This window comes from Achroia grisella, unplaced genomic scaffold (assembly GCF_030625045.1).
Source record: "Achroia grisella isolate CSIRO2021 unplaced genomic scaffold, CSIRO_AGI_Agris_v1 utg109, whole genome shotgun sequence".
Taxonomy (NCBI): Eukaryota; Metazoa; Arthropoda; class Insecta; order Lepidoptera; family Pyralidae; genus Achroia; species Achroia grisella.
Window position 1 is genome coordinate 8,810,586 of NW_026712573.1, and position 20,603 is coordinate 8,831,188.

Here is a 20,603-nt window from a genome sequence, read left to right on the forward strand (position 1 = left end):
AGCTGCGTGACGTCATTTAGTAGCAATTAATTGTAGTGAGAACAAAAACACAGTGACCTACCTAGCCTACCAACGATACAAATATAAATAATATAATTATTATTTCATTTAGTATTTTTAATGGGCACTTGTTTTATCTTCTTATTTTAATTTACTTTAACAGACTTCGAGAAAAGTAGAAAGGTTCTGAATACGGTAGAACTCACTAACTACGGTTTTTTTTATTTTGGACCCACACAAATTCCTCCCAAAACTGATTTGTAAAATTCTTTTTATATTTGAATGGATACGCTTGTCATTGGTTACATAAAAATTACGTCAATATGGTTCAGTAGTTTAATTTATCTGGTTCATCAAAATAATTGCAGTAAATATATAATTAAATGTTTATGGACATTCGAATAGTTGTAATGAACTATACTACTATAATACTTTATGATGAATGATGATGAGTATGATGATACCATAATTAATTATTTTTTTATTAATCAATTATTATTATAAATAATAATAAGTTTCTTTATCTGTAAGTGATTATCATTTTAATAGACACTTCACGAGTATATTTTTGCTTTTTTCTTTCTTAAACTGTATAGAGCTAAGGCTATTTCTTGTTACTACTCGTATGTCACAAAACTAAGGTTATACTTATGTGATATACACAGTTTCTATTTTTTCTGCATAGCGAGAGCAATTTCTTTTAGTTTCTGCCGGTGTACCTTCGTAGAAGCCGTCAATGGTATTTTATTTAAAAATATCACGCCTCCTCTCAATTGCTTAGCATCTGATAGCGAAGCTAAAATAAAAATGTATACATGTAAACGCATTATAATAAATATATAAGTAACAAAGCAAATTTGCTGCTTGCGTGTTTCTTCGCATGTTTAAAGCGAAGAAACATACAGCAAAAGTTTTTGATATGGTTTTTATTATAATTTCTAGAAATTCAATCATGCATAGTTATAAAATCTGCGTTTCATACACTGTACATTTTTGGATCCGAGGCGAGGAATCCGAGGCGGGTTACTCGTCGATGGTAAAAATATAGTGTCACACAACTAATACATAGTACGTCATGATTGTGACTGGGGTGGGAGTTTCGTATGTATATTGTGTATGTATTTACAACAGAAATGTATCTAAGTATTTATATCACAGATGTCAAGTAACACAAGCTATGCTTTGCTTGGGACTTGGTGGCGCTGTATTAATTGTCCAGGGTTATTATCATTAATATTCCGCATACCTCTGACCAAATCTTTAATCTCCTGACTGGTAAGCTGATGTCCTGTTCTAGGTACCACGAAGGCGACAAGCAAATCGCCACAGTCAGCGTCCGGTATTCCGGTCACTGCCACATCCAGTACTCCAGGATGCTCACGAATTACAGCTTCAACTTCCACTGGGGATATCTTGGAATAAAATTATTTTAATAAGTTACATATACACATAAGAAGAATTGTAAGTAGTAAAACCAATAAGATTAGTTTTTGGCTCATTAAATTATTATTGTACTTACGTACTTGATAACTTTTATATTTCAATAATAATTTTATGCGCTCCACAAAGAAGAAATTCCAGTTCTCATCTCTGTAAAACATGTCGCCAGTTTTGAACCAGCGACCATCGGCGAATACTTCAGCTGTGGCTTCTGGATTATTGTAATACTCCTGAAATATTTATAGATAGGTAATTAATTAGAAAATTTTTAGCTTCTAAAATTTTAACTCACTCTTTATGAGATTCTTGTACATATACCAATTGAAAAAGGGTCACGTACTTTGAATATACCTGGTCCCTTGATCCATAACTCTCCAGATACATTCGGTTCTAATATGTCTTCTTCTGTTTCTACATTTACCAACTGTAATAAAATTATTAAAAAATTTGGTTGCTTGCTTTATATTTAGGTACATATGTAACCGTATTAATTAATTAATTAATACTTGGCTACATATATGTAAATCGAAAATATTATACAATTAAAAATCTCAATGGTCAGGACTACTACTAGCAGGTCCTTGTTTTGCAAAAGAACATATTAGAAATCGAATACTGGTACATACTGCCAGTATCCGATTCTAACATGTTCTTTTATATATTGTATTTGACAGAATGCCAATAGACTAAAGTACAAATAAATAAATTAACTTAAAACCGGGAATAGCGATATCGGAAAGTATACTCTCCACCAATGGGTTTTTGGATCATCAGGTTGTTTTCCATCTTAGAAAATTATTTTTGCTATTAATAATTACACACTTACTCGATAATTAAAACAACCTATTGGCTTGCCAGACGAACCCAACGGCGGATTGTCGGGTTGAAATGCGATGTTGGTCAATTCACTCATGCCATAAATATCATACACCTCGACGTCTGGTGATATTTGCTGCAACGGAAAAAAATGTTACAAGCTTTGTATATATGTATATCTACACCCATAAAACTACTATATCTAATAAGGTGATATATGGAACATATATTTATTTAATAACGTAATGATGTGCCTGGCGAACAATGATTAGGAGAGCCGACCACAAATAAAGAAATGAAGCTAGGCAGAGAGTGGGATTTATTTTATAACGAAGAATTTATTAAGAAAAGCAGGCACTTGAAAAGAAACCAAAAATTAATTCCAAACAAGGCGGCACGCTTACCCCATGCCACGTTGTATTCAAATAATACTCAGCAACATGTAAGCATATCACGTGTCGCATTTATCAATTCATTGACATTTTACAATGACAGACCAGACTCCCAGATAGGGTTGTCTGAAGCAATGTACACTCGTAACAGTTTCATGTATATTAATAATAACAGTGGCCGAAGAGCTGGTAGCTACTTTTCCCAGGAGATAGTCATGGCAATTCAGAGAGGGAACGCTGTCTACTGACAGCACACTGTTTGAAACGTTTTTGACTTGAAGGAACGCGTGTTTGGACAACAATGATGATTACTATTATTACCTTTATTTCGTCCAAGAGATTTGTAGGCACTGCGCTACCACCAAGCAATATCAGTTCAAAACAAGACATGTCACACTGTTCTTTGCCTTCAAACTTCAACAATGTTGACATGAATGTTGGTGAGAGTATAGTGAAGGTTGGCTGCGAATTAAAGATATTGCTTAAAAGAAAAGTATCTGGCGCACATCAAATCTAGGAATATATAACACGTATGACTACTTTTAAAACTGTATTGCGCTGTCTTTTAACTATCTATATCTGCATAACGGGAAGAGAAATAAGACGGCTTCATTGTAATGCTAAGTTCTGTTAAAGTGCACCCCCAAATGAATGGTTGTATTTTATGTAATTAGAATGACAAAACGCAGATGTGACGTTTTTTTTTTATAGATATAGTGTACGAGACAGATAACGTAGTCAGACGATAAGTCATTAACGCCATCAATGAGACAACACCATAGGCATTTCAATTACTATGCCGGCCGCTGTTGGATGTACCTACATCACGTTGTCATGACGACTGTAATGCGCTGCCGTTCTAAAGGACAAAGATGTTATGCCTCCATAGCCTGAAATTTCATTATTTTATCTCACCCTTTTACAAAAACAAATTTAGGCAGCCAAAATAGGTGAGACAGAGGTACCCGCGGACCATTTTGTACAAAGCCTACCTCAGTAAATATAATATCATTAATAACCTCACCCGATATTTATTAATGAGATACGTTGCGTGTGCTTCTGTCAATGGAAAAGATGTTTGAAGACGTATGTACTTTAAGATCGGGGATGTCAGGAAATTGACTATAGCAGTTAACCATTGAAGTGGTGCGCCGATTAGAGCCATACGAGTAGGCGCAGGGAATTTGTCGAATCTAGACCTGTTAAAAAAATATACCATCAATACTGTTATCCCAGATAGGATAGTCATAGTTGAACGTAATACTTGAGGTTCACATTGCGCTGGGCATTACATCCAACAAAACAGAGTGTGTACCCACCGCTTCCACCCTCGGATTCCTTTGATTTATTATCAGTGATTCGATTACGCCCAAGGGTAATTCAGGAACAGAAATTGTCAAGTTCTCGAAGTTTATTTAACTGTATTTAACTGTTATAGTGACTAGATTCGAACTCACAGCTATACGGTACTAAACTACTGGGCTACGATGCTTTCAAGAATATATTAATATGTAAATGATTCTGTTCTGTCTATCAAACCAAACGAATGGATTAGATGGATACAATATACAATAGCCTAATCTAAATACAAACCAAAGGTACGGGGCTGTAATTGCTAAGTTTTTGTGTGTGACTGCAGCTGCTTTAGGGAGACCCGTTGTACCACTTGTGGCAACTAGAAGTGCTATAGTCTCCTCTGGATCAAAATCATTTGGTCTAAAAATAGATTATTATAATTTTAGATGATAAAGTATTTTATTAAAAAGAAATGTATAAAAATCAAATGTGTCATTTAATATTATTTATTAATAACATAGTTATCAAAACTTTGTGTTATATGTAGAATGTATGTACGTATAGGAAAACTATTATTATTTTCAATTATATGTTATGCCATTTGTACTATATTTTTTATATTGATTAAATAGATCTATTTCTTAAACTTAAATGGCATGTTTTAAGAAATATGTCCTGGCCAACTCAAGGCAGAGAAAGTAAAAAATATTGTTACCTAACTTATACGGAACATTATAACTAACAATTTTTACTTACTTATAAATTAAAATGAGAAATGTTAGTAAATGCATTGAACAATAATATTTGAGAACAACAGAATCAACCTAATTATGTTTTTTGTCCAAATCTACCTTGATGATTTTGTAATATAATAATATTAAGCGTTATAGTTTATTAATAGCTATTCTGCTATATTTTGAATTCAGATATTATACAAATTACAATGACAGCCATGTAGATAGGCTAGAAGAAAAGAAACTAACTTGAAAAGCTGATGTGCATTACAATCGCCATATTCGTTCAGAAATTCGTAAAAATTGCACAGATAATCTCCCTTATCGAATGTTATAATTTTCGTGTTCAATTCCAATTCGTTGAGTACAACTTGAATCTCCGGAGCTTTCTCGCTTTGACAGAATATTACTTTTGGTTTGTCGACGCCAATTGTCCCCTTCAATTCGTCTGGAAATAAAAGATTGGTCATCTGAATATATATCTCAGACTCGAAAGTTATGCTGTAAATCAGATATTGCAGTTCTGAGGAATTGTTCGGATTAATACCAGCTGCTGAATTTCCCCATCGTGCCTACTACACGTCTAAAACTTGATCATCTAGATGAATGACGGTCCTCCACCATGTATTTTTCCAGAAAGTTTTAGTCACCCATAACCACATTATGGAATCATCATCCAGCAATGGTATTTCCTGACTGCTGATATTGAAACCTTAAATAAAAGAGCTTTTTCTTGCTAAAAAATTCGACGATGCACTTGCAAATCCCATGGTATTGCGGTTGCTAATGGGCGGCCGTAATTACCATTAGATGAGCCGCGAGCTCGATTGCCTCCTATAAAAAAAAACTAGGAAGGCGACATTATTTACACTCCTCTTACCATATGATATGTAAGATGATTATACTCTCATATTTTTTTATGACTGTCCTCGTGATACAAGCTATCATTACATCAAATTTTGTGAATAATTAACAAACATACAGATACCGTTAGGCATTTATAATATTAGTATGATTAAAGTAGTACCTACTTACATAAAAGTTCAATAATAACAAAACACTTACTAACTCCTAACGTTCTATCCACAGCAGCGATGATAATTCCAAGATATAAAGCAGCATACACAGGTATAGCCAAGTCTGAATGGTTAGGAGACATGAGCATAATGACATCTCCTATTTTTAAACCTAAATGTGTGAAAGAGATAGCGCATTGTACAGATTTCTTTAATGTCTCTCCATTGGTCATAGTTTCTCCTGTTGCCCCATCGATCTGTAAAATCAATGCGTAAAAATTATGTACGTGGATTTTATTGCTTGCAATCGTTTGTGAGACACTTTTAGCAAAAATTTCAAAGTGAGCAAGATTGACAGCGATAGAAATTTCCCTACGTACTTAACCGTTCCAAATAATTATAAATTGTGTTTGTTTAAGATAAGGAAGAGTAACAATCACTAAAAAAGTAATCTGATGTGTAATATTAATTAGTACGTCTATAATAAACTCATTTTGCCACGGATCTGTTCACATAAAAAACAGTATGCGTGCACTGAAAAAAGAAACCAAGATTAGTATTTACTGAAAACGGAGACTAAATTGACGAACAAACTAGACTATTATAGTAATTAAAATAGTTCCACTGCAGTAAGCATAGGTACAATTAAATGCAATAAAATAGCCCTTTATTGACTTCAACGTTTTATATTAAGAGTAATTGTTGTAACCTCATCTATCTTCTCATATAACTCTATTTATTTTCATTATTCTCTGAGGAACTTTGTCGCATTTTGTATGACGGAATTAGATAACAGTGTAAACTGTCGTTCATCCTTCCTATAATAATTCACGTTAATAAATAATTAATGAGACTTTTACCTACACAAGTAGGAATATTTTGTTATTTAACTATTTTCGTAAAAATATTATAACATCAAACAGGGTTTTTATTGTAATCGAAACTTATCTTGTGGTATTGAGAGGAGGGGATTTTTACTAATGGGGAGAGAAGAGGTCCCATAGCAATGTAGGCATCATGAAAAGTTGATCTCCTCGCGGTTAACTTAAGGTAAATTCACGACGATGCAACAGGAGGAAAAGAGAAAAGCGCACCGTGTGGTTGATTATATATAAAAAGTACAAATATTACCTGGTTGACAAAATCAGGGTCATCTTCGAAGCTCTGCATCAATATTTTACCAAGATGGAACCTGTCATGTGGGTTGCCTGACTTTGCAACGATACGAGCTGTTAGTTCGTTCATAAACCAATGTACGGAATCATTGATACGCCGCACTTTCGGCATTTGTCTGGAAAATACAATATTCTATTGCTTAATGTATAGATATAATAAAAAAATATCTCTATACGTAATTGGAGCATTTATGAGGGATTCTTGGGAATTTACAATTCCATAGAACTCTAAGCTATCACCTCCCCCTGAGTCATTGGGTACCATGTCAGGTTGACCTCCACGCGGTTCCCCCTGGAAACCATCGTGATAAATTCTTGTTGAATTTGTTACGATGAGCTAACTGACCTGACCTCATGCTCATCTTATCATCCTCCACTGGTGCCCCGCCAGCGTAAACCGTATGCACAGGCGGGGGCAATATTCCATTATCATCCAAAAAATAACTATGAATGAATTATTTTGTTCCTCAAGTAACTATTTATTTATTTATGTCGAATTTTCTATTTGGCAGTTTGTATTCACTCAAAATTCTTAAAAATAACTGACGCATTCTGAACAACATTTAATTAAAAGAGCAACACGCAAGTTTTTTTGCTCATACGTCTCCGTTCCGAATGAGTAGTGGAATAAATATATGACTAGGTATTCAAAAGTACTTCTGTTATTTTTTTTTAATAAAGATTTTTAGTAAACACAGATGAATTTTTAATTAACATTTCTATAAACAATTATTAAAATTTTTACGGCTTACATATTACAAGACGGCTTAACTGACTTGGGTGGGATTTTCAATAATGTAGGTATCTACTGTGGCGAAGTTTCACTTAGAATTTATTGTCGTTTTTGTGCTAATTGACGTACCTACAACAAAAAAGTTACGGATGCACGTACGTATTCAAAATACTATTTAAGAGGTCTGTTTGCGAACTAGATTAGTAATTAGTAATAAAATAGCTTAAATCTATTTAATCCCTGATAGTGAGTAAGGTGTTATACCCTGATCACTTTTGATACCTGGATCACTAAAGATGAAGTTACAATGATGAATAATTAATACCTGGAACTAGAACAGTGTCCATTAGAGGACGATAATATGTAGTATCTAATGATGGTAAATATTTTTAACAGAAATTCCAAGAAAAATTAGTAGATTATTTTTGTAAACAGCTTGGAATGAAAATGTACCTATGTGGTGTAGGTTACCATAATACATTAGTAAAAATTGAGCACAAATCGGTTGTTTCTGAGCGCATCAAAGCACAAACAAACAGACAAAACATTTTAACAATGTACCGTCAACTATCAATTACTCTTTTATTGTATGTACCTATAAGATAATAATCATAGTGAGACATATTGTCTCGTCTACATGGAACATCGATGAAAGGCTAAGTGAAGCAAGCTGTAATAGGTAATATAATATCGTGATCCTCTTACGATATGTACTTATTATTTGGTGACATATTGGAAAAGTATTTTGATAGTCAACAAGAATTGCGTTTAAAATTAAAATGAAGTTAATATAAAATACAAAATTTAAGGAATTATTAATGTTCTAAATAAAATCATTACCTGAAATTATATTCTGTTTAAAATCAAAACAGTTATCCCGTGCACCACAGAACAGAGTGCTTCTTTATCATATGCATTGACTGTTTTATCGATAGAAGCTTAAAAAACGTATTCTCTCGACAGAAACTGCAAGTGCTGTGACTAATATAAAATATGCACTAGGTGGGTAATTCTTGGGGATATTCATTTTTCATACTAAACATGCAGTTTTCTATAAAATAAATATCTGAATTATAAAACAACTATCTGAAGCAAAAACTGGATATTGTAACAAAACTGTAACTACATAATTTTTTTCCATACTGAGAATAGATATTGGTTTAGGTATAAAGAACAAATAAGCAAAAGTAACAAAATATATCCACCACAATCTACGATGAATCTCAAACGAGGAGGGTAGGTACACAAAACTCAAAGTACTTAGTTACCCACCTATATGTCTGTTCTTTAAATCATGTAGGTGGTACCTGCAAGGAAATTTAGATGATTTTAAAAATGAAAACCAAATAGGTAATATCTCTGTACGTCTTCTTTGGGCTTCGGATTCAGTAGTTAGTATAGGCACAGATAGTTCAAAATCTTGTGATATCATATCGCACACCTGTGTGGTTCACAGATAACATAATATTACAAACCAATTAATCCTGTATTATGGATTTATTGAAAATACTTAAATTTTCGAAATTAGACCTTTACTTTAATGTTGTTTCCAAAGTCCGTATTTATTAGTTAATCCAGTATTGTGTATATTGTAATTCATATTTACTTACTGGTAATTAAGACTAGTGCCCTAACAATGTGCCATGTCAGGTTGTTTTCCACGCGATCCTCCTTAAAACCAACATGCTTTAGTAATTCCTTGTTATCTTGCTACAATGCGACAGACCTCACTTCTAGCTCATCCTCCACGGGTGCCCTGTCAGCGTATACCGTTAAGGCAGATGAGTATACAATTCCTCTATCATTTATTTAAAAAATAAAGACTAATTATTAATTATACATTTATTTAATGTGTATTATAAACATATTTTTGCGACGTTATTAAAGAATTGCCCAGGCTAATCATAGCCGCGTGCTACGTAATAGCGGTAGTAAAACAATGTAACTGCTTCGACTATTTGTATTAAGAATGCAGTGAGGTTAGTATCTACCGTACTGCTATAATGCATTGATGTGTGCATAAAGGAACATTCACACGAAAGATTTAGTCCAACGATTCGCTGAATCAAAATATATAGACCTTTTATACGATTATCGAAATACCTGTCTTAAAGTATAGGTATACATAGATAATTATGCAGTAGATACAAGTGTTTGTCAACTCCTCCTAAACGGTTAGACCGATTTAAATGAAATTTTGTGTTGATTTTTTAATGGGTTCTGTGGTGGACATAAATATAAGCGTATATAAAAAAGTATATACTATATTATTCATTTTTTTATATTAATACTAAAGATGTAGGCAGGTAACTTGAATCAAAATAATTACAGATTCGATGATTCGGGGAATTTATTAGTATAGTAGGTATTTAATTTTCATTCAAGGAATTGCAAATTGTTGAGCGGGATAAAGTCGCACGACAAAAATCCGCAATATGGTGTAATCCTAAAACTAGATAGGTAACACGATGCAAATAATTTATTGATGGGTACAATTTAGTCATTTTTACTACGATTTTCATTCACGCGATAGCGAAGAATAGTGTAGTCACCGATACTAAATAATCATGTTCATTTTTTGCATAATTTATAAGTTCTGATTTAACCATTATGGTCTTATTGATTTAAATAGAATAATAAATAGAATAGAACCACGAAATCGTATTCAGCTCTGTTCGGTGAATAGTACCAACATAAAAAATAAAATAAATGAAGGTTATAATCTTCGTGTTTCTTTTGCAGCCGCCTCGTAACACATTTTACTCCTCTCATATCGATCTACTTGTATGTGTTCTACATACAATAGAATTTATTATAGGGAACTGCTACAACTTTCATTCTTTACCACACGATGAACCCGGCACCCGCACGAAAAATCCTTGGATTGCTAAGAAGTTCCTCTCAATATAGTATATGTAGCAGCTACCTATCTGTAGTCAGTAATACGGAATAGTGACCCCATTTATAATAATTATATTATATCAGGCAGACCGAATTCACGATTGTGTTTTTAGGAATGATAATGGAATGTTACACCCACCTACGCTGGCGGGGCACCATCCAGTCCATTTTAGAAAGGAGGGGATTGTTGATAATAAGTCCTTATTGACCTCATTACTAGCAAAATAATCGCAGGTGGATATCTAAATGGTGCTTGGCCTATGGCCAATAGCCTATAAATAATATTCTAATTGTATCTGACATTGTCATTGAACGCCTTTCAATAATATGCATTGAAGTTAATTGATACAAACATAAGCTGTGGCCACATATGTAGTATCAGAATTGTTTAGTAATACTATCTGAGAGTTTTGATGCAAATTGTTTAACCCTTTTTTTCTATAGAGACTACTGCATGGCGTACTCCAAAAAACCCTGCTTGAACATTAAGATTCCTCAAGGGTCAGCAACGTGCTCGGACACCTTGGTGTTTCAGAGGTCCATAATATATAACAACCGTTGTCCATCAAGAAGGCCATATGCTTGATTATTACTATCTAAACGTGTTTATTTTTATACCACAATATAAAAAAACACGTTTAGATATTGACTAACTGTAGTTCTGGTTAAGTTAGAAATAAAACTAGTCAAACACCAATGTAGTCAACATTGGTTTTCTACTAGTTTTATTTTTATTACAAAAATCTATTGCTATCTATTGCAAAAATAATTTTAATAACAATGCAGATTTGGTGAATAGAATAGATATTGTGTAATATTACAATACAAATTATTAACTAAAGATTAAGACTTGTTTGAAATCAAGATTATAAAACATTATTTCATGTCGAAAATTTATTAAACAATATACCTCATAATCCTATTGTGAGTCTGGTATTACAGCTTATTTGCGGATAGGCGTCAAGGTTTAAATACTAAAATTATAATAACGTCAGTTATAAATTTATTTACAATAATCAATAATAAAATAGGTCAACAACCTTTGTCACAAAATACATTGGATTTAATAATACATATACATTACAAATAAACAGTAACGTTGACAATTATTTCATAAACTTTTAATGGAATGTCGCTTAATGAATTTTCTATTTTTATGTCAAATTTTTATAACAGTACTATAATTTGAAATGTTCACAGAGCCGCGCAACGTTTTCTTTTGAAGATTCTGAAAATAAATAAGGCTTAAATTATTTTTCAAAATTATCTGATAAACCCTCTTTTAAACTTTCAGAATTTGTAAAACATAGTATATTTTTCAATTAGAATAAAATAGAATGTTCTAATCAATTAGTTTAATATTGTTATTTATTATCCTATTAATACACCTTATAATTAAATCAATAGATCTAATCCTATAGTTACCTTTTTAAAAATACTGGCCATAAGCAAATTCGTTTTTTTTATATTCTCTTTCTTTTTCTCTTCTTTTTTTCTAACCACTTCAGGCAGGGATTTGTAAATCTTTTCTGAATGCTTTTTCATTTCTTTCTCACTTATAAATTTAGGTGCAACTGAAATATTATATAAAAAAAATATTTGCAACAATGAATATTTTATATTCGAACTATTTGTAAAAAGATTAAGTACTTATTACTGTTTATTAGTAACAATAAAATTATCCTTCAAAGTAAAAAGATAAATTGAATACTTTTATGAATTTGTCATTATTTATAATTCATTTAATGACCAACATCATACGGCAAGAAAACTTTTTATTAATAAAAGTATTACTTAAATGTAAACACTTATTATCAATTAATTAGATAGGTACATTTTAAATTGGGCAAGTGTTGCCCAACTGCGAACTGAAACTTTTTAAGATTACTTTTAGCATATCATATTTGTGATTTTGGTTTGATTATTCCACGAAATCAAAAATATGCTAAAAATTACGTTATTAATGAACGACCCCAGGTATATAACGAACACTTACGTTTCTTTTTACGAAGCTCGACGCCGAACTCTTTGGCTAACTGATGCAGCTCAGTCTCACTGACGGTGGTCAAGGCTGGTTCCTTGTCCAGTTGCAATGACAGCAACTGGCGTTGGGTAGCCCGCTCATTTGCTCTGAAATTTTTATTATTTAATTTTATATGGAGGACTAAGACTTGTTTTATCGGTTCTAAACTGGTGCACATTGACCACTGTTTGCGTCGTTTTATTTGTAGTTCTGATATAAACTTTGTATATCTACTTACCGTAACAGACTTTGTCGCCTACATGGGCACATTTATATCTCCCCATCCTGTCAAGAAGCAGCTTTTTCCGATGTAAAAAGAGACATTACAGCAAAATTGCATAGTTCGTAAATATTACTTAGACCTCAGGAATCGCAACGCAGTTTACATTACACTTACCATACGATGATCTCAACTTGTATACTATTCCAGTTATAGAAAAAAATATAATCAATGAAGAAAAACCGCGCGAGTATTACGTGTGTTTTGGAAAAGTAAATATTTTTAAGTAAACTGGATCGATAAAATTAAAAAGATATTGGATTGTTACCTATATCTTACTCCTCCAAAGACATGAAAAGAAGTAGTTATATATGGATTATTACTAGCGTTGGATAAACACAAAAAGAAAATTTACAAAATGGAGTATGAAATTAATGTCACAATTTATTTCTAATATACATAAATATTATTCTAATTACACAATATAATACAAATCAAGTAACTAAAATTTAAGACTATTATGCGTCTACTAACTCACCAATTGTTCTTACTTCATTTTGAATATTCCCCATGTAGCATGGTTCCATACATGGATTGCAACTCATTTGCATACCTAATGATTTATATTAATAATTTATACTTTAAATATTTTTATTCTTACTCCACGTCTTCACGTAAACACAAGAAGTTACAGGTATGTGTATAATAGAGAACTCTTTCTATATGTTATTTTTGTAGGTATGTATATATTTAAAGTAGTAGTAGTAATTCGTAAATACTATATCTGTTTATAATTCTTCCGAATTCATTACGCACTATTATTGCACATGTTATGTAGCACTAAGAGTGTTACTTATATTACATAGAACAACAATATAAATTTATGAAGGCTTGTAATTTAGCTCGCGTAAGGTGTTGGTTCTCCCTAGGCTTTTTTTTAAATCGTTTCGGATATTACCATAATTATATCCAAACTTACAATCTTTAGCTTTTATGATATTAGTGTAGTTTTTTAATTGTAATAAAAATGAGTTGGATGATTAAACATGTAGAATAAATAATGCATATTTGTATGGTGGAAACATTTGTGTTACAAACATTAATGATAAAACGAATCTACAAAATGCGGCTGTTCAATACCTCCACAGTACTTATTGCAAGTTTCCATAGGTCCGACACAATTTGGAGTATGAATAACGACCATTTTCAAACGTGGGGCACATGTATCTTGGTTTCTGAAGTACGAAAAATTGGTGACCAAAAGCATGAAACTAAAGTAGCATTAGTTATTCCGTTGTAAAAACAATAATATAGTAAATAGTTGTAAAACAAAACATTAAGATTTTATTGTAAATCTTACCTTGATTCGTTGATGAATTTTAAGCAATTTTGGCGGCTCGAACAATTTTCTACAAAATCTGGACGATTCTTCTCCAGATAATCTCTAACTGTATACCCTTGATTCGTCTTGGTAACCTCGTCTGTACTAGAAATTTCACACTCATTCGGCAAACTTCGGGATCGCTCCTTGGGATTATAGTATTGATTATACTGAGGCAAATTATTCCCAATTTTAGTAGACAACTCTTTAAACTGTTTATGTTTTGGAGGCACCTTAATGACGATATTCTGCAAGGATTTATTACTCTTATCGACCGCCTCCTCACTAACCACACTATCAGATGTTTGAATTATTAAATTATAGGCTACACATTTCTTTTTGACCTTTTCTGTGCTGGATCTAATCTTGTGACTTTTACATTTATGACCTCGACATGAACAATGGTGTATGCGTTCACATTTTTCACAATTTGCTGAAGTACTACTAGAAACTTCACATGGTTTGGCACCCCCGTGAGAGACTTTACATCGTTTTTGGTGATATTTGTCACATTCCTTCTTAATTTTATTAAGCACTTTACAAGTCGCAGCATCAGATGATGTCGATGGCAAATCAGTTGAAACTGGTATTTCAGACGATTCAGTAGTCAAATTATTCAATTCCTTTATTTTTCTGGCCGACAACTGAACAGCTTTATCAATTAATATTTTTGTATTTTTACTGTACTTACGTTCAATTATTGGCTCTTCTTGCTTGTGTTCTGATTCAGGTGGTGTCGAACTATCGGATATATGCAGTTGCTCTTTCTCATTAGTGCTGTCATCTGTATCTAACAAATAATTAAGAACAGAAATTATTTCTTTAAAACACTTTTTCCTTTTTTCTTTTCCAATGTCTTTTTTAGAATAACGTCTCGTTATGTCTTGAATAATGTCTAATATAGGATCTTTACTAGCTTCACTACTCGACTTACGGTTTGCCAATCGTAAGCCTGGCACTACTTCATTTAAAAGATCTTTAAGTTGTTTAGATGAGTTTGATTGTTTTGATGACTCCTCTGAGGTGGTTCTACATCTTTTAGGTTGATCAGTATCAGAATCTGTCACCTTATGCTCATTTGATTTTGGATAACCTTGCGTAATAGCATCTTTTTTATCTATGTCTTCAGTTTGAATACCAAGTGCCCTCTCAATCCTACCTGAATCAGTAGCGGATCGCAATAAAGGCTTTTCTTCATTAATTTGAATATTTCTTGGATATGTGTTGTATGCATGTCTCTCACCAGTATAGCTACTACTAACAATACCGGACTCCTTAAAAGTATTTGATATTCCCTGATTATTTAGTTTATTACTATTATGATCAAAAATAGCACGCGTTGTTTTTTGAATACTTTCTTCTATTCCATCATTCATGTTAAAGAAAATATCTGTTGTTTGAGATTGAATACCTTTGGTACATTCTTCCCTCAAACAAGTAGCCTTTTCATCAACAATAGGTTGAATAACATCAGTTCCCTGATCTGTTATTTCATTCAATTGTTTAGGTGATTTTGAGTCTGAGTCAATACTCACTTTTAATGTCATATTTGTGCCTTGTATTGGTATTGTGAAATTATCTACTGGATTATCTAAAACACGATGATTATTAAACTTACTAATATTTTGAAAATTAGTAGTAGATTGGATTTTTGGGTGTTCTATATCACTTAAATTTTCTACTGTAGATATTATGTTACCACATATTCCTTTATTAGACTCAGTAGAATATTTGCGTTGTAATGACAGAACTTTAACAGATTTATCGCTTTTTTTATCTGTTTCAAGTTCCTCATGTTTAAATTGATTACTCACATATTCAGAATTACCTTTCGACAATCTCCTACGGTTCTCGTTAATTATTTCAACGCAATGTTCATCATTAATAATAAGTATGTCGGTTAAACTTGGATCAGAAATTTTCGGATTAATGCTTATTTCTGTTTGCATGCATCTTGTGGAGTCAGAAACTGTATTATTATTATTAACTGGCCTACCAGAATTTTTAATTTCCGATGCATTTTTTTCACTGCTTGAAACAGATGAAGTTGAATTTTTATCACTAGTTGGTTGTCGTAATATGTTTAACGCAATATTTGTTTGTGATGATTGTGATGATCTTTTTAATACCGGAATATTTTCAATGCTACTATCTTGTAATACGGTATTATTATTTCTATAGTTGTTTTTTGAAGTTGATGGTTGACTTATACAAATATTTTTAATTTCGGAAGATTCTATTGGACATTGATTTCGTGAGATATTTGATAAAACAGGCTCTTCCAGTTGAGTACCTGTATGAGTTAAACGTGAACATTTATATATCAACATACCATCAGGCACATTATATGAAGTTATGCCTTTGTTACCACATAAACATACATATTTTATATCTCCTGAATTATTATCAGATACCAGTTGAGCTACGGGTATAGGAATTGCTTTACAGCTGTCTTCAGTTTCCTTTGATATAGCTTCCTCCTTATCATTTCCGACAGAACTAAGTTTATTACTTTCTAAATTAATGTCAACTTGCACTGAACTATCAATTACATCAACATTTGTTGTGATATGACGTCGACAACAGCAATATTTTTCTTTGTTTTTAACATGGGCTATCTTTGTGTCATTGATTTCATTTTGTAATCTCTTTTTTAAGTTGGTTTTCTTATTTTGAGCATCAGAAGTGCCCGATGAAAGGGTAAATACAGAATGACTTCTCTGTTTTCCTATATTATATTTTTTTTCAATGCCTGCAATATTATTGTTAGAACCACCTTCTAATTTACTAGCATCACCTGAGCCATCATCATAATTATTTCTAGTTAGATCCTTTATCAACTCTTTTAATTTATTATTTGATTTCATATCAGGTTGATGTGTTGTTTTAAATGCATTGTCGGAACTAACTAATTTTTGTTTTAGGAAATTTTCTTTATCTCTCAAATGTCTTCTATAAGTCTCTTCCCGTCTAAGAGCATCTAAATATTTTTGATACAATTCTTCTGACGAAGTTTTAACAAAAGCAGTATCTGAAGAATTTTTTCCTTTACTTGAAGCATCTGATTCAGTATAAGAGGAAGTGAATGTCTTTACAAGTTTAGAAGTCGCTAGTTTGTCACAATTACATACTTCTGATAAATTCGGGGCACTTTGAGATGTTGAAGCTAATTTACTAGGATTGAATTTATGTATACGTAATATAGATTTGTTTGGTTTTGACAATTTAGTATTATCTCTTGTAGTTGTCCCATCTGAAGTACTTGTTGTATTACTTTCCCCTAATTCTTTTTTTTTGCTAGAAATACTTAAACCAGACAAAAACTCAGTAGTACTATCATCATCGCGATATTTGGAATTGAGTAGTCTTCGAACAATTTCTTTGATCATTTGTTTTTTGAGATTAGAATCATCATGACGATACTGTAGTGCCATTTTTAGTACATCAATGCTTTTTTTTAAATCTTTGCTAAATGAATGCTTAGAATCTTTGCTTGAATCTGTGGTTAAAAGCCCACTTGATTCTAAGCTAGACTTGTTTCCAGCTAAGTTCACTTTAGATTCAATTTGCTGTAGTTGATTTTGATTATAAATATGCCCTGGCATATATTCAAAACTTTCAGCTTCAGATACTTGCTCAGTACTTCTATCCTGTACATGTATGTTTCCTTTATCTATATGTGTTTTTTTCTTTGTTATTCTCTTTCTCCTAGCAGTTCTTAACTTTTTTCTCTTATTTCTTCTCTTTAAAGTATTTAAAGTGATTAATAATGGAATACCATGAACTTTTGATGATTTTTGATTTGGTGCTTCTTGTGAATTTATATCATTATCATTGTTTAAACTTGTCTGAATTTCTTTATCTATTTTAACTTTAGGAGTCACTGCAGTTTCAACTGATACTTTATCAGGTGTAATATTAACATCTTTTTTTACATTTTCTACAGTAATGCCTCCATCTTTTTCTACATTAAAGGATATGTGTTTAGTTAAATTTACATTTATTGCTTGTGATGGATTTTCATCTATACCATGGGGTACATTAACTTCTACATAATCTACATCTTTCTTGTAGATAGTGGTTGTTTTCTTTGCAGTACTTCTTTTACCCTTCACTCTGGTTTCGGCTTGTTCTAATGGAGTTGAATGAGCAGTAGGTGGCTCCAATTCTGAATGCTGTTTAGTGTCATTATTAGAATATTGTTGTTTCAATGCAAGCCTTTCTAAAGTGCTTAGACTGGAAGCTGATGTTTTTCTGTCACTTTCATTTGCATATCCTACATCAGCTAATGAATCCCACTCTAATTTGCGTTGCGATGTAATACTACTTGATGGCGATAATGGTTTGTTCATTGAGGTATCTAATATTGCATCCAGTGCTGAAAATAATAATAGTAATAATGATAACAACGACCAATATTAAAAAATATGTTCTTTACAATCATATACATATACATAAATTTTAATTATCTAGTAGTGTTAAAGATATTCAATATACTATTTATTTATGAAATTAAATTGATGACTTGAAATGAAAAATCTGTTAGTGGTGTCAAATTTTAAATGACATAGTGACTTTAATTTGTGATAAGTAAGGTCACAATATTATTTAGAATGTTGACTTAAAAATATTTTTCTGTATATTTTCACATTTTAATACTTCAATTGTTACCAACAATATTTTTTTAGTCTGTTGAACATTGTTATCAATATATAGCTATTTTTGGGAAAAAAATTATCTATCAATGTCTAATGACAAGCCTATATACTTATAATAAACTCACATTTTTGTGAATGATAATCATCAGATCTCATAGATTCATTGTCCGAGTGTTTTGATGCAACATCTTCCACAATAATGGGTGGAGATTCCGAATCACTTTTAGGTTTTGAATTTTCATCCTAGTAATAAAAAAATAATATTATAAGCACTCTATGTCAAAATTATTTATACCAAAGATACTCTGTTATTCATCTAAAGAGATAATTATTTTTCATTTAAATTATAATATGTATATTAGACATATTATCAGATTAACACATATAAATATAATCTATAGTAATATTATAAATGTTAAAGTGTATTTGGATAGATTTCACCAATCGTAGTATAATCATGATCAAGGAAACATAGTTCAGTGTGAACTCGATAAAGAGAATGATGTTGATCTCATTTTATTTTAAATGGAATTAACCAGCATTATATAGATCGAATTTACCAAAATGAAGTTTAGATTCTCATTCGTTCACAGTGTTTCACACTCATACTCATATTTCAATTTATTTACACAAGCCCTTAACAAATTTTACACCTAAACCTCAGAATTCATTCTGTTGATGGATGAAACTTCATTCAGTAGTTTATATGCAAACATAGAGGAATTTGAATATTTTATAAACTTTGTATATTTTATAGATTACACAACTATCTGAGGTAGACTTCCTACTAAGTCGTCGCATGCATTGTAAAATGTATTTTGGTTGAATGGCGAGGTATGGCTGTGATAATACACTAGGGCCTTCATTTGATGACGTGATGACCATGGTGCTCTTTATACACATATTTACGGTTCCCAGCAGGTGAACAATAAGCTTCTTTGACTTTCCAAGTACAAAAAAAAGATGTAGAAAACTAAATATAATACCTGTGAACTAGAAGCTTCGGGAATAGAACATTTAATAGATATTCTACACAGTTCAGTAGAAGACTCGCTTTTCTTTTCACTCGAATCAGATGATTCTTGTGACTTCATTCTTCTCCAAAATATACTTGTTGGATCTTTAGCTTCAGTGTGGACTGTAGTTAAAGAGAAATATTGTTCTAAATCACGTTTCTTGCCAAACTTTTTATAATAATCCAGAATGTAAGAATTCAAACCAGCATTCGTTTCATCGATGTCTTCTGGACTTCTGTTATTAAGTTCATCGCATTCCATAATTTACATACGTTTTTGTAGTATTAAAACTTACGTAGTATTAAAAATGACAAAATCTATTGCAGTAAAAGAGAACAAAACCGTTTCATAATTTTTGAAAAGTGAAACAAACAAGACTGTATTGGACAATACAGATTAAAAAATTCAATTAATTGAACGAACGAATGAATTATATTTACGAAGTAGCTACTTTTTCCCCCCTTCTTTTTGTATAGAAGATTAGGATTGCCATTAATAATTTTCTAGTCTCTTTTTTTATAAAATCAAGTCCTGTAAGTAATAAAAAAAGTATTTATCCCATTTCTTCTAATCTTGTAATGCATTCCTAAATTACAAGATTAGAAGAAATGGGACGGATACTTTTTCAGGAAGAATTTTGAAACTAATTAGGCTATTCTTTAATTTGTTTCAAAAATATATTTATTTGCTAATAATCCGAAAACAATATATATACTATAATACGATAAAGTAAAAAAAAAATAGAAGAAGCATATTTTATAAGCTGTACAAGTATTTTTTTACGTTAATGAGTCAAATATAA

At 31.7% G+C, this 20,603-nt stretch overlaps 2 protein-coding genes across 5 annotated transcripts; both read right to left on the reverse strand.

The window, feature by feature from the left end:
* Window positions 1-573: 573 nt before the first annotated feature.
* LOC131845777 (luciferin 4-monooxygenase-like) lies at window positions 574-6,981 on the reverse strand. Its single transcript, XM_059194869.1, has 11 exons — window positions 6,826-6,981; window positions 5,744-5,951; window positions 4,928-5,126; window positions 4,242-4,364; window positions 3,673-3,847; window positions 2,970-3,110; window positions 2,267-2,392; window positions 1,781-1,864; window positions 1,524-1,670; window positions 1,247-1,412; window positions 574-796 (listed from the first exon to the last, which is right to left on the reverse strand). The coding sequence occupies exons 1-11, from the start codon at window positions 6,979-6,981 to the stop codon at window positions 669-671; spliced, it is 1,653 nt and encodes a 550-aa protein (XP_059050852.1). The 3' UTR covers window positions 574-668.
* A 4,517-nt stretch (window positions 6,982-11,498) lies between these two features.
* Window positions 11,499-20,173, reverse strand: LOC131846436 (uncharacterized). 4 transcript variants are annotated; one of them, XM_059195740.1, is made up of 7 exons: window positions 20,005-20,173; window positions 19,772-19,923; window positions 18,911-19,028; window positions 14,107-18,505; window positions 12,500-12,633; window positions 11,929-12,077; window positions 11,499-11,731 (listed from the first exon to the last, which is right to left on the reverse strand). In XM_059195740.1, the coding sequence occupies exons 1-7, from the start codon at window positions 20,060-20,062 to the stop codon at window positions 11,663-11,665; spliced, it is 5,079 nt and encodes a 1,692-aa protein (XP_059051723.1). In that variant the 5' UTR covers window positions 20,063-20,173; the 3' UTR covers window positions 11,499-11,662. The 4 variants fall into 4 exon arrangements, 3 of the variants coding, with proteins under 3 accessions (XP_059051723.1, XP_059051736.1, XP_059051713.1); XM_059195753.1 differs by having other exon boundaries at window positions 20,097-20,120; XR_009357675.1 differs by lacking the exon at window positions 11,499-11,731 and adding exons at window positions 13,285-13,359; window positions 13,887-13,981 and having other exon boundaries at window positions 11,987-12,077; window positions 19,772-20,173.
* Window positions 20,174-20,603: the final 430 nt, after the last annotated feature.

Bases quoted from the DNA above. Each gene is read 5' to 3' on its own strand.
- LOC131845777 (XM_059194869.1), bottom strand. From the start codon at position 6,981: ATGCCGAAAGTGCGGCGTATCAATGATTCCGTACATTGGTTTATGAAC. The intron at 4,365-4,927 runs GTTAGTTTCTTT...ATCTATTTTTAG, and splicing joins AATGCACATCAGCTTTTCAA to ACCAAATGATTTTGATCCAG. The intron at 2,393-2,969 runs GTAATAATAGTA...TTTCCGTTGCAG, and splicing joins ATCTCTTGGACGAAATAAAG to CAAATATCACCAGACGTCGA.
- LOC131846436 (XM_059195730.1), bottom strand. From the start codon at position 20,062: ATGGAATGCGATGAACTTAATAACAGAAGTCCAGAAGACATCGATGAA. The intron at 19,029-19,771 runs GTATTATATTTA...TTTTATTACTAG, and splicing joins CCGAAGCTTCTAGTTCACAG to GATGAAAATTCAAAACCTAA. The intron at 12,078-12,499 runs GTAAGTGTTCGT...ATAATATTTCAG, and splicing joins CGAGCTTCGTAAAAAGAAAC to TTGCACCTAAATTTATAAGT.